This window comes from Xiphophorus couchianus, chromosome 11, assembly GCF_001444195.1.
Source record: "Xiphophorus couchianus chromosome 11, X_couchianus-1.0, whole genome shotgun sequence".
Lineage (NCBI taxonomy): Eukaryota > Metazoa > Chordata > Actinopteri > Cyprinodontiformes > Poeciliidae > Xiphophorus > Xiphophorus couchianus.
The window spans coordinates 28,782,975-28,810,863 of record NC_040238.1 but is presented as its reverse complement, the minus strand read 5'-3'; the positions used below and the strand labels follow the sequence as shown (position 1 = coordinate 28,810,863).

Sequence of the window (27,889 nt, the reverse complement as noted above, 5' to 3'; positions counted from 1 at the left end):
ATAAAAAATAAAAAAGGCAAAATATGTTTGCCCATTGGTTTGACAAGCATGGAAGTATTTTTAAAAGCAGTATATTACAAAAACCTTTGCTGTCATATAAATTAGATAGCGAATAAAATATATGGATTTCACCATTTTTTAATTTTTGTCATGGAAATTGATTTAACTATTGTGAGCTATAACTGTGAGAAAAAAAAACTGAAGAGGAAAGGTTGTAGAAAAGTGAAAAATGACCATAAAAATTCTTGAAATTCACAGTCATCAATGGAATATAAATGAAAGCAGGAATATTTGTGAGATGTTAAAAAGCCAATCATCCAGACATCCCACAGAATTGAAAGATAAATATCCACATCTTCAGTGAAGCATAAAACAAATACTCCCATTAATAAGTCTCAGAGAAAATCCTGGTAACAAACACTATGCATTTTCCAAGACAGCTTTTTAATCTAATCAATGGGCCTCTCTTGGGGGGATTTGGTTGTGCCAGAGTGATCTATTTTCACAGCTCACTCATGTGACGCAAAGAAACGCTATCTTAGAAAGGAATTAAGTTATAGAGGTAATGTGTGAGCTGACTGATGTTAATGGCGAGGGGTTCAGACTCTCCACATCCGCTTCTGTAAAGAGAATGAATAATCATGCTTCTGTTTTTATTTTTTGCAAATATATTATAACTATTAATTTTTTATTCATTTTAAGTCCACCTTTATTCTATAAAAGAATTAGGTGGATTGTTGCATAAAGCTCAAGAGCAGCAGTGAAATCTCTCAGCAGCTGACTGATGAAATAAGTTTTCTCCTGTCTGATGTGGTGCATCAATAGTAAGAAGCAGAGCAAACAGGACATGAAGCTTGTAAATGTAACAGCAAAGGACTCATAGCACTCATCTGATAAGAATTAAGCTCCTGTCTGCCAGCGCCAATTTACAACAAGAGGCACTACATTTTAGAAGGACAGTATTGTCAAAACGTTCTTGATAAAAGAGGGAGAATAGCATATTTTCGCAAATTGTACATCATATTTTCTTCAAGGAAATACCATCATATCTCAATGTGTAACACTTATTTCTACTGCAAAACAGAGTTTATGAAGAAGATGGATTTGTCAGCTTTAATTGTTGCCGAGGTCGGTTATGTTGAATGACATAGAAAGCTGAAGTATTTCAAGGCTGACAAAGCAGTTTTCCCTTAATTGGACATAAAAAGTACTCCTTTATTTCAGCATGTTGGATTCTTTCTCAGAAGAAACACAGCATTTAGTTTTGGGAAGGTTTTGTGAAGCACAATCTAGAGTTGTATTTTATTTTTACACACACACACACACACACACACACACACACACACACACACACATATATATATATATATATATATATATATATATATACACAGTATATATATATCATTAATTCTCTCCACGACGGAGCTCATAACTCAAATTACTCGTGTGTTAAATCAGTTTTCCCCTGTGAAATATATTAAAATGCCACTAATTCTTTCCGGAGCACCCACCAACTACAGGAATAGAAATATGTAAATAAAAACTGCAGTTTATTTTGCTACATGTTTTGGAATATAAAATCTGATTATAATTTATGTATATTGTATACAAGCAAAACATAATAGAATGTACCACAATAAATTGGTTTTATTAAGAATAATTTACAGTATTGACCTTCGATTTCAGACAACTTGACTATGCTGACATATTCAGTATATTCAAGGTGGGGAAAAAAGGGTGAACTGAATAACTGAATCTTATTTATAGATTTTTGCCCTTTTTGTCAAGCTTTTTGTCATGCCTTCTAACCTTATAACAACGTCTTTACCAGTGTCGCAATGACAAGTAGCTCATGTGACCTCAGGAGACTCGCAGTACCACCAGATGTTTCCCTTATGGCTAGTCTGAAGGAGTTGCATGAGGCCGTGGCAGGGAAGGGTGCTCTATGAGGAGGAAGCTCAGAAGCTTAAAAACCGCAGCAGTGTCTCAAAGATGGTTCTAAGTCTACCTAAGCATTTTGCACAGCTAAATGGTTGCCACGGGAGACTAAAGGATTTCTCAAAAATGTGTGAAAGAATCCAAGCAACCCTCCAGGTATGTTTTTGATGAGGGAATAACATTACAACATAATGTAAAACCGAAAAAAGTCAGTTTTAAATAATACTGCCCCTTTGAAAACCTGTCTAAAAAGGTCTGCTCCATTTGTTCTTTCACTGTGTTTCTGAAATTAGTTTGGCAAATGTCATTAAATATTTTATTTACCCGATTACATTTATCAATTTAAAAAATAACAGAAAGAGGTTATAATATTATAGGAAATCAGTTTCTAAATCTACATTTGAAATGTCTGTTAACAATTTTTTATAGTTAAGATGTTTAAATGTATGGTGTAAATTACAATATAATTGTAGAACATCTTATTAAACAAAGCTCGGAGAGCTTTTAATTTGATATTTCCAACCAGAAGTAATTCTGGGTTATGTTTTTCTAGTTTTGATAGAAATTGGGATAACCTTTGATATATGAAAGATAGCAGACAGAAATAATGTAATGGCAACTGCTGAAGAGGCTGCCAGGTGATCAAGCAAGAACACAATTAATGTTGTTTACTTGAAAAAGATATGGTAGGGCTTTTCCCAGTAATGTCTATCATCTAATTATCAAATATTTTAAGCTACAAGCACTAATGCAGAGTCTAAACCCATAAGTAAAAGGCTGTGTTTTTGTTTTTGATCAGTTCTGCCGCTTGTTGAATCGAAATAAATGTACTATGTGCTGCTAAAAGAGAGCCTTTGATTCAGACAATTGTGTTGAGTGTCTTCTGCAAAATCTCTACTCAGGCTATGGAGGGTTTGGAAAGGATGGAAACTATCCCATTTTCCACTTGTTCTCCTCTTTACCTGCATGCCTCCACTTGACTTCTTATGATTCAGCAGCAGCTCCACGGCTCCCACCACTTCCTTGCGGATAGCGTGAAGCAGGGCATCACCAACGTAGACACTGAAGCTCAGCAAAAGCTCAATGATTTCCAAATTCTCATTCTCAATGGCAATGAGCAGAGCCGTGCGGCCAAGGGGATCGATGCAGTTGATGTTGATCTTAAAGTAGATCTCTGCCTCCTGAATAGAAAAATATGGAGTCATGAGATGAAAAGTTTGTTAGTTTTAAATGGGCTGCTCTCAACCATTGGATTTTTTTTCCCTTTGTTACCACTCAAGGAAAAAGACTGCCTTGAACTAACCAGAAAAGAACTGGAAATTGAATCATCTTTTTTTTCTTTTTTTGTAGGCAATAGGACAAGAAAAAGTCTTGTTCACTTATTCAAAGAGGAAGAAGGGACACTTAAAAAGTAGAGATAATCAGTGTAACTGTAAAAATGTCAATGTCTGCTACAGAGTGCAATCAGCAGTTATGAGCACATTTATTAAAGCTTAAATTTGTCCATTTTTTAAACATCTAGTTTAAGTCCAGTCCTTGAGAGTTTTGAGTTTTGCACCTTTTGATGCATCTTTGGTCCTACACACTTAAACCAGACAGCTGAATTCCCTGAACAGGATTCATCCAACTCTGCAGAGACATGCTAACGAGAAGTTAATTTGATCCAGGTGTGCTGGAGAAGGGATTTATCTAAAACTTGGAGGAGGGTAGCAATCGAGGACTGGACTTGGGCACACCTGCACTAGACAATGTTACTTGGATCACTAATAATCCAGTTTACTACAGACTGTAGTACATTAAATCATAAAAAATATGAAAGAAAACAGAAATGTAGTGTCTCTCTCCTGCAACAGGTCTAAAAGGTGCTAAAGTGGGTAACCAAATGGGAAAATAGCAGATTTTATGATGGTGGTAAATGATTCCATTTCAATGTTTTACAAATAACTCCAATTACAACCCATTGTATGGTGAACTCCATCCACCCATTTTCTAACACCCTTGTCCCCTAGTGGGGTCGGGAGGGCTGCTGGTGCCTATCTCCAGCTAACGTTCCGGGGGAGAGGTGGGGTCAACCTGGACAGGTCGCCAGTCTGTTCACATTTATGATGAACTGTTAATTCAAAATTAAATAAATAAATATCTAAATACTGTTATTAATAAATACTCCATCAAATAAATAAGTATCCCCAATAAAAATATGCATAAAAAATATTTTTTTAATGGAAAACTTACTTTGTCATTTGAATATATGAACACTAAATAAAAATGTGCCTGGAATGAAAACACTTGAGAAATAAAAGTCCCTGAAATACATAAAGCAACTTTACAAAAATGTCATAAACTAAAACACCATTATGAAATAAATAAGTATATAAATAATTCCTCAAATAAATAAATCTTCAAATAAATAGATAAATAAAACTTTGACAAAATAAGTTCAACATTAAACATTTTTATTTTATATTTATTTTTGTTTTACTGGTTGCATTTATGTATTTGCTATTAATAAACATTGCTATTAAATAAATTAAATCCATTTAATTTTAAGGCTCCAACTGTTCACAACTACTACATGTAGATATCCTTTTTTTCCCACTTATAAGTGAATGTACTAATAATCACTTCTACAAACCTCCAGGGCTTGTTTGACACTGGCGTAGTCTCCCTTCTCCACAGCTCCGAGGTAGGCTTTTTCTAAAGGCGACAGCTCCGACTCAGCCCGCACAATTCGTAACGGGATGCGGTCCCGGTATGAAGAGCTGTCAGTCCTCCGGTAATACAGCTGTGACATCTCCCAAGGATTCAGCTTACTGGCACCCTACTAACACTGCTACAGCTGCTGCCAGGCTGAGGGACTTCACACTGCAAGAAACAGAGAAAAAAGTGTTAGGAAGAGAATGAAGCTGTTAGTGCTCACTTTCACTTGTATGGAAAGAAGGAGGAAGAAAAGGTGAATACATCAAAGGTTATGCTGATTGATTGAGCTGGAGCAGAATTTACAAATGGATCATTAAAAAGTAATGCTATTGATGAATCATATTGGCAAAATAATATATCTGATAAAAACGAATTTCCTCATAACATATTTCTGTATTGAATGATTTAGATTTTTTTAACCAGACTTAGAAATTTTATAATACGTTTAAAATACCAATCCAGTTAGTAAGCATCAGTTTCAAAACAAATTAAAAGAACACAAGAACACACTATTAATAACTAAAATTGCCATAAACTGAACACGAGATCATCTTAAGCATTGTGGGTCATAATGGATTACAAGTAAATTCATTTATGTTGTGTCGCTGGCAATTTGAGAATCTCAACTCAAAACATTTTTTCTTTTTTCTGAAGTCCTGTATCTAAGCAACCCATTTAAAAACAGTAACATGAGTCAGACAAGGTGTATAAAAAGAATTAAAAAAGGATGAATGTTAGTCAAGATGTATTAGTTTCATACTACTTTTAGATAAGTACAAGTTCACCAGTGCCTAATAAGCCACTCTTTCTTATTTCCTCATGGTCTCAGGACGACTCATTATCATACATTAATGAGCAGCAAATTAGTCCATGAAAGGAGAAAGAATAACAGCTTATAATTAGCATAGCATATGTGTAAATATATGCACATTTTGACTAAAGCTTTAGGTCCTAAGAATTGTGCTTTAACTGGAGCAGTTGAATGCCTGATATGTGATTATTGGGTTTTTATCAGAAAGTAATGTGATAAAAAAAAATGATACCCATGGGCTTTTTTTCAGTGTCTATTTTCCTAGGCTCTGAGTCGTAATCTCAAAATGTACCAAGTTACCTATGAGCTAAACATCAGCAAGAAAACATGTCATTATATTTACAAAATTAACAGTGGTATTTTACTAAAACTGATGAGGTGAACATTTGGTTTATTAATTCAGTTTTAAAGCTGGGACGACTTTTCTCTAAAAAAAACAAGGGAAAACTGTCAGTGACAAGTATTGACCTTGAAACTTAATGATATCCATGGCAAAAGAAAGGTGAGGATAATACAAGATCCCTGCAGGGCTCTAGCTAGATTCTCAGCTGACAGAAGATGTCACCTAATTAGCATTTGTTTGTTGGCTAGCTAAGCTGACACACATGCACATAAAATGCATTTTTGTAAATAAATAACTGAATAGACGTTTGGAATAAAAATGTAGATAGTATACATTGGAGTGATGGAGTGATGAGCAGATTAATTTATCTGTGTCCAGGGGCGGCCTGCTACATGGGACAACCAGGGATTTCCCCGGTGGGAGGGAGAACTGAAGGTCTTGGGCCTTAAACAGCTGCTTAGTTTGCTTTGCCTTTTGCCGACTTTGTTGTCTTGTTGTTATTCCAGACGTATTCACTATTGCTTTAGGTATATTTAAAATAAATCTTTACTGCCATAATAGAAAGAGGAGAGAGAGAGGAGACATTAGATCAAAGGCCTTCAGTAGGGACAGTGTTGCAGGGTTAAGGGGAGATTATAGGTTCCTAAGAAACTAGATCTGTTCCAGGAAGAAACCAGGCAGGCATCAGGAAACCTTTTTTTTTTTTTCTTTACAGAATTCCAGAATTACTCCCATTCATACTCCAAAATTGTGTGTGTCTGTATTATAGATAGCACAGGGAGAGTGTAATTTGTGACTATTTATATTATTCATGTTCAAGCCATTTAATTAAATTATACCCTTTGGTATATTTCATATTGTCAATTCCATTCCAATTCATGTGCTAAGTAGCAATTTGCTTATGGTGTCTTACTGAACATTTTATGTTCAGTGTTGCTCTTTCTCACTTAGCGGTCTACTGACTTACCCTGTGATGTTTCAGGGTAATTGTGACAACTCAACCAGTTCTGAGTTGATGGTTACACCCGCAGCTTAGAGGGATTATAGTAAAAAGAAAAAACGTTTAGTGTCTCAACCAATGTCACGAGCGAACTCGAGTTTATGTTATTAAATTCCATTTTTGAGCTTGAGACGATTTCTGATTATCAAAAAACATAAACGGATGAAAAATAACTATGTTTATGTCATGGGTGTCCAGCTAAAGTCCTCAAGGGCTGGTCTCCTACAAGTTTTAGATGAGTCATAAGGTGTCTACTTAAAAATTAGAGATTTAGGTTGCAAAAATAATCAGCTGATGATTGATCTATTTCATTCACTGAACTTGTCTTGAAAGTTTCTCTACTTGTTTCACAGAAATAAGCACAAAAAACAGTCACTTTAAACAACAAAATACACTTAACTCTAGAAACACTAGACATCTATGGACAATGTTTTTTAAGCTCTACTGGTTTCCATGTTTATGAAGTTCAGTAAAATTTTAAAAAATAGGTTTTTCTTAATATACATTATGTAATAAACCGACACTGAGACTGTTTTTTTTTTAGCTAGTTTCCTCAGCCCTCTAAACCTTACACCATATAATGGACAATTTATTACAGTTTGAAATGCAGATTGTCCATGCATTGGCAGATCGCAAAATTCCCACACATACTCGCTCAAACTCTTACAGTTGTAAGTGTATGGCTGTATTCAGTGGCATTATAACATGATGTAAAAGTTGCAGCACTCAGGCAGCAAAAGCTGAGAGGATTTACAATATATTAAATGACCCACTTTGAAACTTGCAGTGATATTAAAACTATTATTAAATTGTAATTTTCCAACAACAGGTGTGTATGTGACTGGTTACATACACACTGGTGTGACAAGAATCACACCAGTCACACACACACACACACACACACACATATATATATATATATATATATTAACGTGGCATCTATTTTTAACTGGATGCCACGTTTATTTATTTTTTGCTGTTGATGTTGCTTTTCTGTCCTGTTCAGGTCAATTGAAAGCTGAAAGCTGCCATTAGCTATTTTGAATTTACAAACTGAACAACAAACCTTTGGGCTGTTGAACATCGTCCACGAAGATCAAGGTTGCTTCCTTTGGAGAGCAGCATAAAAAAATGTCTATCTCAACTTCTCAAATTCAGAGCAGATGTGCGACGGATTTATGAGAAGCGCCTCCTTGATGATATGTTAGTGTCCTCAGAAGCCAGTTTGTCTTTATTCTGTTAATCTGCTTCAGTCTGCACCCTCCACTGTTGTTTTTTTGTCACTTCGCCGCACTTCTGAATACATCCTGATTCCGTGCGTTTTCATTTCCACTCGGTCTTAATGCGCGTCAAAACACCGCATCATCTCACCGCGCAAAACAACAAGAAGAAAAAAAATCCCGGTATAAAGAGAAAAAGAAAGAAAGAATTTAAAAAAAACACGAGTTCACGAATTTCCAGGGTAGAACAGACCTAGTTCTGCAACACCTCCACTTTACCCCCTGGGGTTAATTTCCACCAATGCCCATGTCCGATTCGACTTAATCCACCTGTTGGGGGGTGACTGAGTGGAAAGCGGTGGTTCCAGAAATGAACGCAGAGTTTCCAGATGCCTGGCAGGCGGTCTGTAGAGCGAGCGCTGCTGCAGACGGGTCGTGCGCACTTGGAGACGCATTGAACAGTGTGGCACTGCAAGAGAGAGAGGGAGAGAAAAAATCACCCAAAGGAGAAAGTCTGATCTGCCCTTTATTCGCATACACTGATATTTGACATATAATTCAAGCTTTATAATCAGCTGCGTGGTTGAAATTATTTGAAAACGACAGGATAGATTACTGACAAAACTAAACAAAACAAATTGTTCAGGAAGTATACCTGTAGCTCGCTCACATTTGGAAAGCACGAAATTATACAGATATATGTCAATGAATTGGATTATACTCAGAAAGTACACCTATTTCAGTAATACAATTTAAAAAATAAACGGATGTCATGTAGAATTATCTCTCTTTATTCTTTTAATTTTCATGAAAACCCAAAATTATGTTTATCAGAAAATTAAACAAAAGATCAACAAAAACACACATGACAAACAGCTAATAAAAATATAGACAATAGAGTAGAAAAATAGTACCAGTTACCCAGTTACCCTGGCCCAAAATAGTTTGTTCTTCTGGCAGATTTTAAAATAAAATAATGATTATTCAAGAGATTGCATAGAAGGGGAAAATAAATAAAAAAATCAACATTAAACAATGTTTTGATTAACATTTTATTAAAAATGGCATGTCAATCTTAAAGTACTAAGTGCTGTACATAATCACAATGCTTACCTATCCTTTCAGGAGTGTCATTGTCCCTACTTTTCAACCATTTTTTCCTCTAACTCAACTTTCCAGTAATATGACTGGAAATAGTTTAAGAGTTGGCTTCTTTAGCAGCTTTTATAATGTAAAAAGTATAGTGGAGGGTGTCAAAGATGGTTGGTTGGAAAAATTACAAGTAAGTTGTGTTTCTGATTATTGTTCAGGGCATAAAAGAACATGTCTTTATTAAAATTTTCTTTTTTATTTCTCTTATGTAATATTATATATTTTTTTAACAAAACAGAGTTTTGTGTTTTTCCATCAGCTTTCAGATATTTCTGATATTATATGCAGAATTAACGCTGTGCATAATAAATCTATCAGTTTCATTTTTGAATTTAGAAAATATTTAAACTAATACCTTAGAATACAATAGAATAGAATAGAATATCTACCTTAAACCATGAGTGCTTGAATGTATTTTTTAGAGTCTCACTACATTTTTTCTTTCTTTGTAAAAAGAAAATAGACAAATCCAGGCCATGTCTTTGCTTCTTGCTCACAGTTACAGTAAGTGTTATGGATGAGAGTGGATGTCAGCTGTATTCACTCTCGTGTCATAAGGAGGAGACTCTTCAGGGTCAGCTTCCATTCCTACTGATTTATTCATCAATAAACTACTTTATACATTCAAGTTGGAGTAAAGTTACATATGATGGACTGCTTATTGGCTTGTTCTCATACTTCAAACACCCAGTTAAAACACCGCTTTCTCGCTCTGCTTTCCAACACAAAGACCTGTTGATCTCATAAATTCTTCCTAATGGTGTTTGATGCTGTTGAATGTCTCCAGACATGTTTACAGAGTCTACTGGCCAGATCCATTCCTTCTCCCTGTGTATACTGAAGAGGGACTGCATGTTGGCAGTGTTCACTTCTACTCAAGGACAATCCCAATGAAATGTCACAGAGGACACATTTTTGGATACAGAAAGCCTTTGACTGTTTCTGTTTGTATGGAGATAACAGAGCATTGTGTGAACAGTCTGGACATAGAATGGATATATGGGATTATTCTTCTAGATTTCTTTTTTTCGTTCCCTTTACACCTCATCTGCTATCTTAAAGCCATATTTAATGTGGAGAAAGTGCGCACTATTAATATTTTTCACAGTTGTGGTTTCTGAATTTTCTGTGGTAGTGCTACAGATTTTTAACCCAAAGCGTTGTCTCCTTAACGGGTCAATATTTGTTCTTCTTAAAGGGGTTTCCTATTTTGTAGACCAAAAATCCTCCAGTGTAATACTCATGCCAATAGGTTGTTAATGGCTTTAATTTCCTATAAACATTGCATTTGATCACTTATATTTCTGTGAACTAGTTTGTGCAAGCCAAAAGGAACGAAACCCAACATGCATACAAGAAAATACAAACTGGAGAGTTTTTATATATTTTATGCTGAGTATGAATTTTCAAATGGAGTCTTTATGTGGCATTTAGATATTGTTCCTCTCTAGGCATTTCTTCCTTCTTACAACTGGAGTTCAAAAGTTCATTGTAGATGCTAGTATGTCATTCCGTGATCTACATGTTTATTACAAACTTGCAATCCACTTATATAAACTTTTAACCACTATGAAATTTACAGATTAATGGGGAATTATAAACAACATGACAGAGTGTTATGAAACAAAGCAAACACTTCAATGGCAGCAGACGAAATATCATTGTCTAGAGCGGCGTTTCCCAATTCCGGTCCTCAGGCCTCCCTGCCCTGCTTGTTTTAGGTGTTTCCCTTCTGCTACACACCTGGATTGAATATATGGGTGATCAACAGGTTTCTGCAGCACTTGATGGTCATGCAATCATTTGAATCAGCTGCTCGGGAATAGAGGCACATCTAAAACATGCAGAGCAGGGAGGCCTGAGGACCGGAATTGGGAAACGCTGGTCTAGAGCACAGGTGTCAAACTCCAGTCCTCGAGGGCTGGTGTCCTGCAGTTTTTAGATGTGCCACAGGTACAAAACACTGGAATGAAAAGGCTTAATTACCTCCTCCTTGTGCAGATCAGTTCTCCAGAGCCTTGCTAATGACCTAATTATTCTATTCAGCTGTGGTGCAGCAGAGGCACATCTAAAAGTTGCAGGACAGCGGCCCTTGAGGACTGGAGTTTGACACCCCTGGTCTAGAGTATGTCTCATCTTAAAATTATATTGATCTACAGAATTTGATGAGGCTAATATGATGCTGAACATGGTACAAAACAACTTAGCTTATATTTAAAGTGCTGAATGCATTTCAATAGTCTGGCTGCATCAGTCCTCTGGGTGCAATTTCCCATACATGTCTTGCAAAATGGACTGCTGAAAGTTTTTATTCTGCCACCTCAGTTTCATGGTTTGAAGAAACACTTGATCTGTGATGAAGCTATTTCAATTCAACATTATTTTATTAAAGGAAAATTAAATGATGCAACCAGAACTATCCAAGTCATTATAGATGGCAAAGACTGCGGGCGGAAACAATCTCTTCCTGCTGTCTTTATTTTCACTAATCTTTTGCTCAAAAAAAAAAAAATTGAAAAAATGAGTAAAGTCCTCTGTGGTGCTCCTCTAATGTTGATCAGCTGATCTGCCACTTAATTTTTAAATTTCACAAACTGCGGCCTGTTTTTCAGATAGTCACCAGACAAATAGTAAATGAGGCTGCACTGTCCTAAATGCAGCAGAGAAATAAAACAACATAATATTTATGTTGCCTGGTTTGTGCAAATGACAGTGAGTTTGCTGAAGTGGGATGATGAGCCTTTTCCTCAGATGAATCTATTAAAACCAGTTCATTTCATTGGCATTGTTCAGAGGTAAACTGAGCTGATCATCCTGGCTCAAGCCTGTGATCATTTCTATTCCTGATCACACATTTGTTATGTTGTTTTTTTTTTAAGCTTGCTCTTCAGTTTTTCCAGTGCACCTCCTTGGTACCTCTAAGCTTGATTTTTGGTTGCTTTTGTGTATTTCTAAATAATTCCAAGTAATAATTCCCTTCTTAACGGCTATTTTTTGTTGAGCAGTTTCCTTCAGCTCACTGACGATCCACAGCTTCTTATTGGGAAAGCAAGCTACTGTTCTGGTGGGAATGGTGTTATCCACACTTAATTTTATAAAGTCAGTCAGACATAGTCATGGCAATAATGTCTTCTACATGGGGCTGGCAAAGTGCATCCCAGTCTATAGTTTCAAAACAATCCTACAGAGCTTTTTTCTTGCTGTGACCATCTTCTGACAGGTCTTTTAATCGTAGGTTTCCTGTCAACAGGGGGCTTTATGCACCGAGCAGAGAAACAAATGATTATGATCTGATTTGACCTGAGGAGGTCTTGCAGTCAAGCTGTATGGATCTATGACATTTGGATGAAACAAATATGACTTTTTTTTTCCAATTTAATGAAATTAACAAACTAAAATATTGGAAGTGTAAAAAAGCAAGGCATCGTTAGAACTTCTACATATCGCCGTAAATGATGTTATGCCTGCAGCTTAGCAACAACTGAGCTGATGGCATCGCATGCAGAGTTGGCACAGCTGATGGTGAAATGTATGCGGTTGATGAGATTACACTAGTAAACTCAGTATATAACATGGCCCAAAAGCTAAAGCTAACTGTTAAACATCTGGGTTGTAGAAATGTTGTTTCAGTGCATCATCTCCTAGATTAAACCATCTGTCCTTAGTTTTCACTATTCCTCTTGGTTTGAATAGGAAGCCTGGTAGAGAGAAACTAAGTCAAGAAAATGATTCTCCAGCTACGTGCTAGTGAAACACCTGATACTGCATTCTCGAGACTGTTTGTGTCCTTTTGAGATGTTAATCATTTATGATATGGTTAGGCGTCACAACTAACACTCAGAAATTTAAAAAGCAACAGCAAAAATCCTGCCTGCTATGCAACATCCAAAACAAGAAGGAACCCTCAAAGAATTATTGTTTCAACCAAAAAAGGGAGGGAGAAGTGTTTTATAAATAATAAATCATAAAGAACATAACAGAGCTGCTCCAACAAGCTGCCACCTTGTGCAGCGCAATTGCAGATGACCAATGATGAGATCTATCTCCCAGGAAAGTCTTGTTTTTAGTGTAATGTATTATTTTGTGTAATTTATTATGAAGATTCTCTGTATATTTGAAAAACAACTTAATAAATTATTGCTTTATCAGTTACTTCAATCGAACAAACTTAGAAATATAAGTGGCAAATGATTGACATGTGACATGAAGCACATAACATATTTGCAGTGTTTGCAACGCAAGTGATGAGCTTATGTTTTATAGAAGCCAGTAGTTAAAAGGGCTAATTAAAGGGGTGGTATTGTGTATTTTCTGTGTCATTTTATTTATATTACCTTCAACTGTTATAGGAATGCTGTATATATCAAACATGACTTATTAAATATTTGACTTCGTAATTTGATGCTTGGTCTATTTAAGTGTTGATTTTCTGAAGAGTTTAGATTTTAATTGGACAGTATGGGGATTGAACCCATGACCTTGGCGTTATAAGCACCACATTATGACCATTTGAGCTAACCAACCATACATAATGTTGAGTTTTCATCGATGAATGAAAAACGTACATGATCTTGACAAAAGCAGTGAAATTCTAAAGTTTTTCAAAATCAATATGCATAATGGTTTGATTTAAAGCCTCCTGTTATTTTGAAATGTTGATTTTCTGAAAGACATTTTGTTTCAAATGGTCGGTGTGGGAATTGAACCCATGACCTTGGTGTTATAAACACTACACTCTGACCAGCTGAGCTAACCAGCCATACATAATGTTGAGTTTTCATTGATATAAGAAAAACTTACATGATCATACCACAATGAAGATTTGAAAAAATGCTAATATGTTTTTCAAAATCAACATGCATAATGGTTTAATTTAAAGCCTTCTGCTATTTTTAAGAAGCTCCTACCGTTTTTGAGATCCCACCTTCAGTAGGATGATGCTTTTCATTATTCTATTTCCAACAATTCTTAGGAGCTTTGGACTGAGAAGTAGTTCATATGATGAGCTGAGCATCAGTTCCACCAGGTGATTCCTAATTGATCCTGGTGTTATCTGGTTGGGGAGTGATATGTGAGGAGAAAGCTCAACTGGAGACTGCAGCTCTGGCCGATCTTTGTGGAAACAAGCAGTGGTTTGTGGGAGCAAGCATTTAGATACCCCTGAATGGCTGCCATGGGAAATCAAAGGATTCCTCACATATGAATGACAGAATCAAACAAAACTCTATGCATATTTTTGATGAAGGAATAACATTTGTAAAAACGTCAATTTTACATAATACCAACCTTTTAATGATGTCAGAAATGACAGCTTATAAATTTTATTTGTGCTGAAGGGACTGTTCTTTTGTCCGCAAGTTTACATAAGACCTCTAACATTGCAGAACATCTGTGGCTGACAGGTCAGAAAACAGAAAATACTAAGGCCTTTAAAAATAGCTCTGAAGCTAATTTCCCCACCATAAAAGGACATTTGAAAGGGGACTGATTGGCGCAGACATTTACAACATCTAACATGTTGTGTGGATACTGATTCTGCTTTGCCTCACTTATACTGATTTATTCACTTTCTCAAAGGTGCCGCATGGCAGCACAGACATTTTGTTCTAATGAAGGTAATGTTTCTTGCCCTGGTTGATTAAATTCCTCCTTGAGGGAAAACGCAGTATGGCTTCAGTCGCAGAAGGATTTAGACACAGTAGATTTGGGTTTTTCTATTTATTTATGAGTTGTCTGTTTAATTGTTAGTTGGTTTTATTTTGCTGTTAATATGACAGAGGGGTTCAGCGTTGTATATACTGATCTCCATATGTTTGGTAGTGGTAAGATTGCATTGCTGCAGACTAGTTTGCTGCTGCTGTGTCACAGTATCAGTGTTTATGTTTTTAAGAAAAATAAATATTTTTAAGCTTCTTCATTATAAACAACAGGGATGACGTTTACTTGAGATTCAACAAATGGTGCCGTTCACATTAAAACTTGACAAGGCACCAAAGAATGTGTTACGGGTGGGTTTCTGCAGCTACACAGCAAACAAGCACCCTGTCCTCTGTGAAACCTAACATGCCCGCAATTCTAAACCAGCATCCATCTGGCAGTGACGTCTTCTTTTGCAGCATTTCCCCAGTCCATCTGTGTCCCTCTCTGTCCCCCCCTACCATTTTTTCCCTTCTTTCTCCTATCTCTCCCGCACACGCGCATACAGCTGTAGGTTAAACCCGCTTTTGTCAAAAGCTTGACAAAGGAATTATCTCTCCAACCAAGTTATACAGCCTTTTCTCTTTCATCTCAGCAGAAATAATTTGCCAAACTCATCTTGTCCCAAGCATTTGAGACGATTTGACCACCTTTTCATGATGTTACTCCACACTATGTGTAGTTTTAAAAATTTTGTGTCAATGCCATGGTTATGTAACTCACAGATTTTCAAAATCCCTCCGTTCTCCTGGGCACAACCGTGGGAGTCGTGCTATATTTTGTATCTGAGCATCTGGGGGTTCCCTGTAGTTGTTGTGTGCTCGCATCGCAGTTAAAATTCCCATTACTCTTCCGCTCTTGTAGAGACTACAGGGTAATTAAAATTGATCTGTTATCTCTTTTTGTGGCTCCCCACTGCACACACTGAGTAAAGATTATATAGAAAAGGAAGAAAATTGACTGAGACGTGCACTGTAGGAGAGAAATATACATTTGTGCAGCTTCACAATGGCAAGACACCCTGCCAATGGTAATTATCAACTCTGAATACAATTTCCAAGACACATTATTTTACATAAAAGAACAGAAAAGTTTAGTAATAAAATAAAAAGTACAAAATTGTACATCTATTCTAAGAATTGAAAGAAAGCTCTGAAGTTGTTAGAAGATTTTTTTTGTATTTTGTCACATTAAAAACACAATCTTCAAGGTACTTTATTTAGAATTTTCTGTGATTTTTTTAATATATATATTTTTTTACAAATAAACATTTGAAAATTATGTTGTGCATTTGTATTTGATCATGTTTACTCTAACACTACATCCAGTTCAACAAACTGCCTTTAGATGTCACGTAATTAATAAAGAAACATATATCCGAGTTCTACAGCAATGGGGTCTGGTTTGTCTATGAATCACTATACATAATTGCTCAGGGCAATTACTAATGAAACTAGTAATTTAGATCAAAATGACTAAGTTTGAGCACCACCATCTAATTGTCAGAAAAATAGATAATTAAGTCTCATTTATTGTTTATGACTGATAAGAAAATTGATAAGCCTGATAAGACTTAGGTAAATGACAATAGGTGAAGGGATAAGTTCAGCATTGATGTTTCTCAAACAGATACTACACATGTATGGAATAAACATCTTCTTCCCCAAGAGTTTAACAAAAAAATATGTAGCACTACAATTAACCCGTTTAATCCCACTAGCAACATTTGTTGCCAGACATTTTTTCTAACTTCTGGAAGCTCTAAAAGAATTGTTTTGACTTTTAGAAGCTAATTGAAGTTTTAAAATCAAATAATAGTGTGTCTACTCTAAGCAATATCAATTTCATGTGTCTAGTGTGAATGGTCACATGACCAGACCTCTTTACTTCCTGCCTGTAATGCTGGAGGTAAATGTGTGCCACAAACATGTACAAGAGGAAGTCAGTAAAATACTTTAATAAAAAATATATAAATAAAATATTTTGTACATATGTTTTTTCAAGTGTCTTCTACTGATATATAAAGAAAATTGTATCCATTCATTCATATTTTGATCATAAGAAGAGTGAATGTAAGTGTGGCAAAAATTGTTGCCGCTAGCATAATACATAGACAGCACTATGCTATGTGGCTATGTGTCCATAGCTTTGCTGTTTATTCTATGTCTTGCTGTTCCCATACAGCTTAAACTATAAGTTGTTTTAGATTTTGTAGGCCTGAAGGAATCTCAAAATGATGTCTCCTACATAACTGTCATTCCCACAGTTGAACCCCTCCCCATTCCCCATCACCCAAAAGCTGACCCTTTCCACAAAGTGTGGCCTATGCACTGAATGACCACTACAAGATGATGCCACGCCTGAACTAGTTCAGGACAAGGCAAAGGTCTTGTCCGTGGTCTGGTGGAACAGGGGCAAACTCCTCTCAGATGCAGATTTGTTCATACTAACATTTTCACCTGATTTTGCCTAATTGATGAAATAATCAAATTAGGTCAAAGGTCACTTGGCACATTGAGACAATGACATCTGCAGAATGTGGCTTGTTTCTAAAATATTTCTGAACACTCTAGTAACCATTCTTTGTTATAATAAGTTATGCATGTCATGATTTTTCTTATTTTCTTATACAGTATGTGTAAATAGGCCAGATTTGTGTAATTCAGACTATGCAATTTCCCACTGGCAACAATTGTTGCAGAGTATAAAACCTACATTTTCACCAACATAACCAACATAAAATGCAATAATTCATAAATATTATGTGTCACGGAGGTCCAAGGATTGAAATCCATGAACTTATTTTGCAGGAAGAAATTTGGGATTAAACAGGTTAAGTACTATAATCAGCAATCTCATTAAGCTACTAACACTGGAGAAAACTACTGTCAGAATCTGGGTCATGTGGAGGTGCTTGTGCTTATGCTTTGTACTTGTGTGACTTTTTCCCTGAACAGTGGTCGCTGCTGGTGGCAGTGGTGGATCCTATGCAGCCGATACACCTGACTGTAATTATCTAATCACCTAGGTACATAACCTAAAAAAACCCAACATATATATATATATACAGTACAGACCAAAAGTTTGGACACACCTTCTAATTAAAATGGGTTTTCTTTATTTTCATGACTATTTATAAGGCAAGAAATCCCACTTATTAACCTGACAGGGCACACCTATGAAGTGAAAACCATTTCAGGTGACTACCTCTTGAAGCTCATCAAGAAAATGCAGAGTGTGTGCAAAGCAGTAATCACAGCAAAAGGTTGCTACTTTGAAGAAACTAGAATATAAGGGATATTTTCAGTTGTTTTACACTTTTTTGTTTAGTGCATATTTCCACATGTGTTATTCATAGTTTTGATGCTTTCAGTGTGAATCTACGTACAATGTCAATAGTCATGAAAATAAAGGAAACTCATTGAATTAAAAGGTGTGTTAAACTTTCGGGCTGTACTGTATATATCTTTATATATATATATACATCAGACATCTCAGTCCAGAAATGTGCAGTCCTTGGCACAGCCAAGATACTGCGCAGAACCCTCAAGCTCCCAGGCCTCTGGTAGAGGACCCGAGCTCAGAGGATAAGAACCACCCGCGGTGGGTGAGAAGGGATTTTATTTTATTTTTTTTACTGTATATGTGTGCCAAAACTAAATGAGTCGGGACTCAAACCTGTGACTTCTGCGTTGCATTGCTAGAAATGATGGATCTGCTGTACATGTTTTCCTGTGCACCAGTCTTCCCAGTCTGAACCTGGAGTGCATATCCAAGTTTAAACACTAAGTATTAATGTAGTAGTAGAAACTACTACATTAATACACTACCCATCACCCAATATAAATTGCCATGGAGACTGAAAGCAGGTCAATGAAGAAACAAGTAAATGTTAAACTGAATTTATATGGCTATTTTCAAGTCATGCTGACCACTCAAAGTTCTTTACCCTGGAGACACATCCATTCAATCACACTCACTAAACACACATATACAGTACATACACACAAGATGGGGTTAAATGCTTTGTCCAGAGTCATATTGACAAGAGTTTGCTGGAACTTAGTCCAACACTTTGACTGCAAGATGACTACTCTCATCACTGAGCCACAGTCTTAGCGTGAAGGCTTTGGCACGTCTTCCCAATGTCAAAAGCTTTTACAGGTTCTGCTGCGTTTTACTGTTTGATCTTCAAAAAGCCCCTGTCTGTGTAGCATTAAAACACTGTACTTTCTTTAGAATTAGCAGCGCCAAGGCTGTATAAACAGCTCTAGCTAACAAATCAAAGATAGCAGCCGCTGAAATGGTCCACTCAGCACAGTTATCATCTTCCAGACCTTGAGAAGAATAAGCAGATTGTCTTAAGAGTACACATGTCCTGACTGAGCACATCCTGCACTAAAGGATGTTTACGCAGTCCTGACGCAAACAAATCCACCTTTACCTCCACTTCAGTGATTTATCAGGGCCACAGCTAAAAATTACTTCTTTTATTTTTGGCTTAGGCTCTCCTTCTTTCCAAATTAATGCTTTTTTTCTAGGTGAATAATAAGGGTAGTGAAGCAATACTGAGGCAGCCTGATTGTTGATGTCACAACTTGAAAATGTTTCATAGAGACTACTGCAAAGTACAAAAGAAAGAATCACATTTGGCTGCTTCTTTGCTTGTTTTTAATGTCACCATAATCAGGCCTCAGATAAAAGGAGTGTGTATGAAAAGAAAACAACAAAAAAAAACAATCATATACTCATTTTGTCTAGAATGTTCCCAAGGTTTTTACCAGTTGGCAGTACATTAACGTAAGCATGATGAATAATAAAAGAACAGTCTTTACCCTGAAGAAATGTTTTGGCATACCTTAACACCCTAACGCGCAACAGAGTGCATACCATTAGAACGACAAGATAGTGCCATTAAGAAAGGGCTTTTTTTAAAGTGTCTTCTAACAGCTTGAGTGGTCATTCATTTTCCCAGGGCTCTTACATACTAGAATCTTACGTAAAAGTAAGGTGGGATGTAGTAAATGTTGGCTGTTTAATTAGATTGAATTTAACTGCTTTTATCACATATGACCCACATGATATACTTTTGCTCTTTTACTAACTCTAGCATAGTGAGATTGAATACATAGTGCTGTCAAGCAATTAAAAATTTAATCACACTCTGGAGCTGTGATTAATCAATATGTCTAATTTTGTAAGGTTGCAAGCAGTTGTACAAGCCCCTCCTGCAGCACTCCAACCAATTAAAATGCCAGATGTTGAAATTCTTAAATAATATTTTGTCAAAGCTGGCACTTTATGTGTTACCCTGCAACCTCGGATGGCTGAGGGTAATGTAGTAGGTGATCTTCCCTCAACGTGTGATGCTGCGATATGAAAAAGACGAGACACACACGTTGAGCTCTTTTTAACTTCAACAGGAAGATTTATTCTTCTGGCGATGACCATACTCCATATACAATACATCATATCAAGTACTTCAGGTATCACCGTACAACTTACACAAATAACCCTTCGATTCAGTACATTACAAATGACTGCAATATCCCTTTAAACCGAACGAGAATTATTTTAACATGCTCCATCATGAATTTTATTGAATAACAAAATACTTTAGATAGCTTTTAATTATCCAAACCAATTAGCTCAAACTCAAATATCTTGTCCCTTTTCCTCAGACCTTTTGTATTTTTAACTGTCAAAATAAAAATATATGGATTTGCTTTTAACTATTTTAATAGCTTTTACAATTTTTATTCTGCACAACATATACTCATTGAGTGACTGACAACATTGTGTCTTGTGTTTCTCAGCTAGCTCAACACATGTACAATGTTCGCTCGCATTAGCATTAGTTAGCCTCCAGAAATACATCCCGTTTTCTACACAATGTCCATCCAAAGCTGTACAAAGTGGCCCACCAGTTGACTCTCGAGTCTATAACGTCTTAATTCTTGGACACCACATTTATGCATCAACATACGTTTTTACTGACCTGCGATATAGAAAAGACGAGACACAAACGTTGAGCTCCTTTTACCTTCAACGGGAAGATTTATTCTTCTGGTGTGCTCAATCTTTCCTTGGTCACTAACGCGTCAGCGCCCCTAGCGGCCATGTGTAGAATTGCACGGACTAACTGAAATAACACTACAGAACTTATTACGATCAGAAATTAAAGATTCAAAATGAAAAATTATGTTGGGGTGCCTATTTTCTTGCTTCTTGGTTTTGTTTACTAACTCTCTATATATGCATTTTCTTATAAACTACTTCAGAGGCTGTAAACTAGAAATTTAACATTGAGTTTGGCTAATAATTAATTTATTCTCTCGTAAACTGAATTAAATTAAACTTATGGTAATAAAACTTTATATACCCATTATTTCAATCAAATGTAAATAATTATTAATCCCTTCTTTGCTGAAGAGAGCATAATTTTTTACATTATTTAGAAAGAACTGGAATACATTTGTAGGAATTACAAAGACAGACTATAGAAAAAAATAATAAAGCACTGCTTTGTGCATTCACCCACAGTCTATAACTGATTCTCCATGCACTGGAAAAATTGCTTTGTGGTGCATTGAAAATAAGGGTTAAATTTAATTAACAATGTCAAGAGCTTCTATTGTCTACAATTTTCAATTGTGCCTAGTCAGATTGTTTTTGCTGCTGTTGTTGTTACTCTCTTTTCATGTCAGCTCCCTTTTCAGCTCTATTTTGCTTCAGTCTGAAGCTTGATGTATGTTGAGGTCCCCCAGCTGTATCCAATGCAGACAAAAAAAAAAGGCAAAGATGTCATTCGGAGAGATAGCTTTAGCGGCTGCCCGAAGGGCTTTGTAATCAGAGCTTAGGTAGAACAATTTTAGCAGAGTGGGGTTTGCCCTCACTCCTTAGGAAGAGTTGATGTAGAGAAGAGTAGCAGTCTGATCCCCTCAGGAGCCCAACACCATGAAAGAGAAAGCCAGTATAATAATTGGAGCACAGATTTTTCCATCAGGCATGACTACTTCCCAAAGAAATCCTTGCAATTAATTAGGTGGACATTATATCCAAAGAACTGACTGTATTTCTATGTCCTCTCTCCAGTTCAGCTAAAATTTGCATCATACTGTGATATCTATTAAAGGACTGGTTCTAATAAGAACATTCCAGACCAAAGCAGATATTTGCCTCTTGGTGAGCTTGTCACTGGACCCACTTCATTCGTGCCATGCAGTCTGAAGGTGCTGAGCAGCTCCTTCAGTTGCTGGATGCAGCTTCACAATGCCGTAATGAGAGCTTTAGAAGGTCTTTCTGTCCAACTGCTGCCAGGCTCTCCAACAAAGTCCTTCCAAATGACCACTCACAATTAGGCTAACAAATGCAATACACACAGTAGTTTTCTGTTGATATGAAATGCTTTACTGAGTGAAATGATATATGTATGTGTGTCTGTGTAAGTATTTATGTACAGTATATATAGGTAAACATTAGTGCATATTTATTTAGCTTGTATTGTGTTTTTTTCTACACTCTGCTGTTCTTATTTTATTGCAACCACTTAAATTTCCCAATTATGGGACTAATAGAGGATTTTCTTAAAGGTAATCATGGAAGAATTTAGACCTACTGAAGGTCAATGGTATGAACTCATTACGATTTTACTCCCACCACTGTCGGTCAAATCTGCTGTAAACTGAGCTCCTTTACTGAAGGACCATAATATTCTCAAGCAATACTTAAACAAATTCACTTGTTGGCAATGTTGGTTAGATACAAGATCACTTTTACAACATATGTGGTTATAGTTGCAACTTTCTCCATTTACAGTATGTTGTAATAGTAATGTGTCTATATCTTCTAGTTTATCAAAGTGAGGTAATTAATTAAGTTGATTTTTATTTTTCATCTCAGTTTTATCTCTCATAGCATTGGCAGTAAAGGCTTGACGGCTTGAGGCTAGAAAAGTAGCAGACAGACTGGGTGCACTTTACATATTCAAGTGTCTAAGGAACAAGTATATTTGGTTTTGAAGGCTCTTTGAAGGGAGCCAGAAGTTTCACATTTGTTCCCTTCAAAGACCCCACTCAAGGGACTGAGTGGTTTTTCATCCACATCCATTGTGGATTCCATAATGGCCGTGTACGCTATCGCTATACACTCCTGAATAAATCGCTGTGAAATGACCTCAAGATGAGCAGCACTCATTTGAAGTTATTCATGTAGAAATCAGCCCCATTCAGTTCAAAGTTCTTAAAAAAGTGACTGCTACTTAAACAGATTAATTCACAACACTGCCTATGCATGAAATGTTGAACAGGATATGTTTCAGGTTAAATATAGAGGAAAGGCAATAACGGTACAACAGGAAAACTTCTGAAATGATTTCAGTTTACTTAAATACATGCCTGATTTCTATTTGTCACATTAAAGCCCACCAAACCCAAGTAAATCCAGAAGTACACTGTACAGGCAAAAAAAAAAGGCAGTGTGAGTTAGTGGCTGGCTTCAAATCACCAATAAATCCAGCTCACGAGCTTGTACAGTGGGAGTTATTCTGTAATATTTATCATCATTTTAAAATTCATAGCTGTTTTATTATTAATAGTGTTCTAATTTCCTTTTTTAAAACTGTCAGCTATTCTGTTTCCGCTGTTGCATATTTTCAGACATGTTGAGCACTGGAAGAAAACAGAATTCCACACCAAATCTGTTTCTCCAGTTTCTATCATTTCTGCTTATGTACTGATCTTTTGTGGGAGCTCCTTTTATATCAGGGCACCTGTAGCAGCAGCAGTCACTCAAACCAGCATTGCAGGCTGGAGGACCACAGGGGCAAATAAATCATCCAAATAATTACAAGAGCATCAGTGAAATTCTTTGCTTCTTTGATCATCATTTTTCTATTGAATTTCAAGCTCTGGAACAGACATTTAAATGCAGCACTCTACATTTTATAGCATTGTAGGATTGGCATACTGTACATTTCATTACAAAGAGTCAGTAAGCCTTCCCAATTATCTATAAGAGAGGTGTTAAACGTCAGTTCTCAAGGGCCAGTATCCTGCATGATGTAGTTCTCTCCCTGGTTCACCACACCTGAATCAAATGATGTCTCATTAGCAGGCCTCTGCAGAACTTTGACATGCTGAGGAGATAGTTGCACCATCGGAATCAGCTGTGTTGGAGCAGAGACTCTATTACAACTGGCACGACACTAGCCATCGAGGACTGGAGTTGAACACCCATGATCTGTAAGAAAAATATATCTTGGGTTATAATGTTCAGGTATTTTTTTCTGGCAGTTTTTGATTTAAATTTGATCAGTTCTCTATCTCTATCTATAGACAATTCATTTTACTGAGAGAACAGTACATTTTGCAGGAGGACACTTTGAACACTGACTTATACGGAGACACATATTAGCCTCAGCTGGAATCAAAACCCTTTAGACCTAATTTACTGGGATTTCTTATGCTGTCTCTGTCATCTTCACAAAAAAGAACCAGTGAACTGCCACACTCAAAGAAATTACTGAAGGAGAGTTCCTTAAGCTGATTGTTTAAGGACAGTTTTTTGGGGGGCTGTGGGAGTTTGCCAATCATTCTTGAATCTTGTTAGCTTAGTAAAATCTTATTTCTTAATAGATTAGATAAACTAAATGGTTTGAACTATGATTTATTTTCTGTCATTAGTGCACTGATTAAAATCTGAAATCATAATTCGTTGTTGTTACAAGATCTATCATGAAGTCCATTCACCAATATTCACCCAAAAATTACAATGTCTTTTTTGGTAGGTTGATCTTGGCTGTGATGTGGTAAAATGTTAAAAAGTTCAAGGACATATAGACATTTGTAATACAGGGAATATATATAACATTTTTCCAAACATTTATCTGAATACACCTTGCATAAGAAACTGCAAAAGTTGATATTGTGGAGTTTGCAGTCACATGTTCTTAAAAGCAAAATATAAAAATGAAGGGAGAACAAACTAATGCAACTCTGTTGCTAAGACTACCGTTGTCCCTTCAGACGCAGCTTAGCGTGTTTCTTTGCACTTCTGTGGCTGCAAGGCAGAGCCCATATGTATGCCTCAAGAATCAGTATGTGTCTGATTTTCTGACAGATCTTCTCACTTCAGAGAATTAATGTGTGAGGATTTGTGTCCTAAGGGAGCTAATGGAGAACCAGGTGTTGCCTTCTGTCTCAGCTCTACTATCCAGCCATGAGGGATTTTGAAAGACCAATTGTTTTGAGAGAAGACTTACAGAATCATGGCCTGGGGCTATTCAGGCATCCTTCCCAAAGACAACAAAGCACAAAGTGATTGACATAGGGGACAACAACTTGTTCTCATTCGATTTATATTTGTTGTTCCCCACATTTTTACATAACAAGTGATATCTGACAGACACCAGAAAGCTTTGTCCCACTTGTCACCTTCTTCAGCTAAACTATTGATTTTAGGAACTGTCCTCATTCCACCCATTTTTCCATCTTTAGAATACATTCTATTTTAAGCCCCCATTTTCTCCTCACTTGACAGTTTTACCTAATCTCACACTCTGAAAACTCACTAATGCATCAGTTCAATCCACAAAACACACTGTCAAGGAGTCATATTGCAATACAGCCAATCACAAAGTAAGCCTTTCAAAGTTATAAAATGACTGATGTACTGTAAGCTGCAATGGCTACTTAATAGTGATCAATGAGCAATCTCTGTTGGTTTTATGATATTCTTCTGATGTTTGTTGAAGAATAGCAGCACACTTAAATTTTCTGCACTTGCTTTAAGTGTGCTGTAACTGCTGGGGCCAAATCTTAACTACAGGCAGTTTAATAATAGTTTCTCACGGAGAGATTTAAATCAGTGTTGGAGTGACAGCACCGTAAATAGAACAATTTCCCAGGAGCAAACGTGGGAGGATATTGTACTCACTCTCTTTTGCTGTGATTTGGAGCCTTCTCCTTATCTGAATAAGATCACTTCAACACACTCAGCCTCTGGAAACTAGATCCTTATAACCATATTCTTCCAAAACTTTTGAATGAATCTCAATTCTTTTTAAAAGCTCTATAATTCTGTTTGTACCTCATAAATTCTATTTGCTCTCACTCAAAAGGGATCCACATATGACCTCCTGGTTTCCCCTCTTTTATTTCTTTTATGCAGGCAATACCACAAATCATTCTAATCAAAAGTCCACCTGTTCTTTTAAAATATTAAATCTCCTTTAATCTCATTTTAGATATAGTCTGTTTTACTGGGCATTTTTCAGGCATTCAGAAATGATTTCAAGACTTCCTCTTTTTTAATGCTGACATGACTTGACTGACAGATTTACACAAGAACAGAGATTAAATACTGTTGTCAGGAGGAGCAATTTTACATTGCTTTGACTTGTCAAGTGTCACACAGATGATGCATGTCTACATCAAGGACACACTCTGCAGATCTACAAGGTTCTTGGTATTCACAAGGTGTCACAATTGCCAGCTGGCACAATCCTCTCACTTTACTCTTAAGTCACAGAAAATGTTACCAATTTAATTAAATCATGACATGTGACCTATTGAATAAGATAATAACAGTGCAATATTCATGAATGGATATAAAACGCACAAATCCCTAATGGTTTCAGCAAATTCACATCAAGGCATATTGAACTATCATGAGTGAAACACTGAAGCCATAAGAAATTAATATTTCAGTGAGTTTTACTGCAAAATTAAAGCCTGTGTAAAAAAAAAAAAACACAAACAAGGTGAAATTTCACTTTGTACTTTTTATATTGAAACACATGGATATTGAAATTACCCCCTGCTGTAGATCACCAAGGATATAATTTTGTTAATTATTAATAAACACATATTTCTGAGCTGATAATGACATTTATGAACTGTCTAGTATTGATTCCATTATGTACAAGATTAATAAAAACTGACATAATCTTTGTTCTACAAAGTATATGTGTAATTCCTGTCTTTTTTTTGGAAGTGATCTTTAAAGATCACTACATATTTTTTTATTGAGTTTGTCAATAACAAATATTGTTTACCTTGTTGTTTGTGATAACTTGAAGGCTAGCCTCTGCCCCCATCACAGAAATGAATAAAATATGATTAATGTTTTGGATTTGCAAATGTTGATGCAACTGAGAATATTTTTTTAAATGAGTCCTCCACTAGCTGCTTGAAAGTGTGTTGGAAACGACACAGTCATTTAAATACATGGGATTTGAGAATATCTTTCACAACTGGGTATGACAGTAACAGCTAACAATCCTAAAAAAAAAACACTAAGTAAATATTATAAGAAATTTTAGGAAAATGTCGTAAGATGAGATTTAACCTGTAGTTTCAAGTTTCCTTGAGCAGAATTCTTAAAATACAATAAGGTCATCTGTATAATTTGGATCCAGAGTTCCTGGGACATGGAGTGATTCTCTGCCTGCCGGAAAGAGGTTGGGGAGGAAGAGAACAGGTTTTGTCTCAGTCCTTTGATATAAGCTCCCCCTGGCCAGAGTTTCCTTCCCAAAATGCATCCTCTTTGTGTTGAAGCTTAAGATGAGTTATTGCAGAACGTTATGGGATTAGTGGTTCTTACATAGCCTCCATGTCCTCCATGGTCAGATGCCCAACAGGCTTTAACTATAATTTGTCATGCATAGTTGTAATTATGAAACTGTGATTTAATTTCACATTTAAAAACATTGTCATTGTGAGGTTTCCCAAGACCAAGAAAATGACTCACCAATCATTTGGGCCAAAATATTGACAGTCAAAATTTCTCCTGTGGCCAAATCAAATAATTTTTAAAATCCTAACTGAGAATGAAATATTTGATTTGAACAAATAAAGTAGTCGGATTTTAGGAGAAAAGGGATGCCAACTGAAAGGCATCCAATTTACAAATGGTTTTGTGTCATGCTTTCTTTTAATATGATTGCTGTACTGTATTTTTTATTTTATTTTTATTTATTGAACTGTATTTAATAGTAACTAAAAGCAAATTTGGATGGACCAAAGTTT

General features: G+C 36.2%; 1 protein-coding gene and 1 non-coding gene across 2 annotated transcripts in view; both read right to left on the bottom strand.

Moving 5' to 3' along the window:
• The window catches only part of trpc4a (transient receptor potential cation channel, subfamily C, member 4a), a 28,521-nt gene extending 20,051 nt beyond the window's left edge, over nt 1–8,470 (bottom strand). Inside the window, 3 exon segments of the mRNA XM_028032170.1 lie at nt 2,904–3,122; nt 4,574–4,803; nt 7,859–8,470. Coding sequence (XP_027887971.1) covers nt 2,904–3,122; nt 4,574–4,732 — 378 coding nt within the window. The 5' untranslated portion in view covers nt 4,733–4,803; nt 7,859–8,470.
• A 5,379-nt stretch (nt 8,471–13,849) lies between these two features.
• Nucleotides 13,850–13,923, bottom strand: trnai-uau (transfer RNA isoleucine (anticodon UAU)). The gene has a single exon. It is a non-coding gene; the product is annotated as a tRNA-Ile (tRNA).
• Between the last annotated feature and the right edge of the window lie 13,966 nt (nt 13,924–27,889).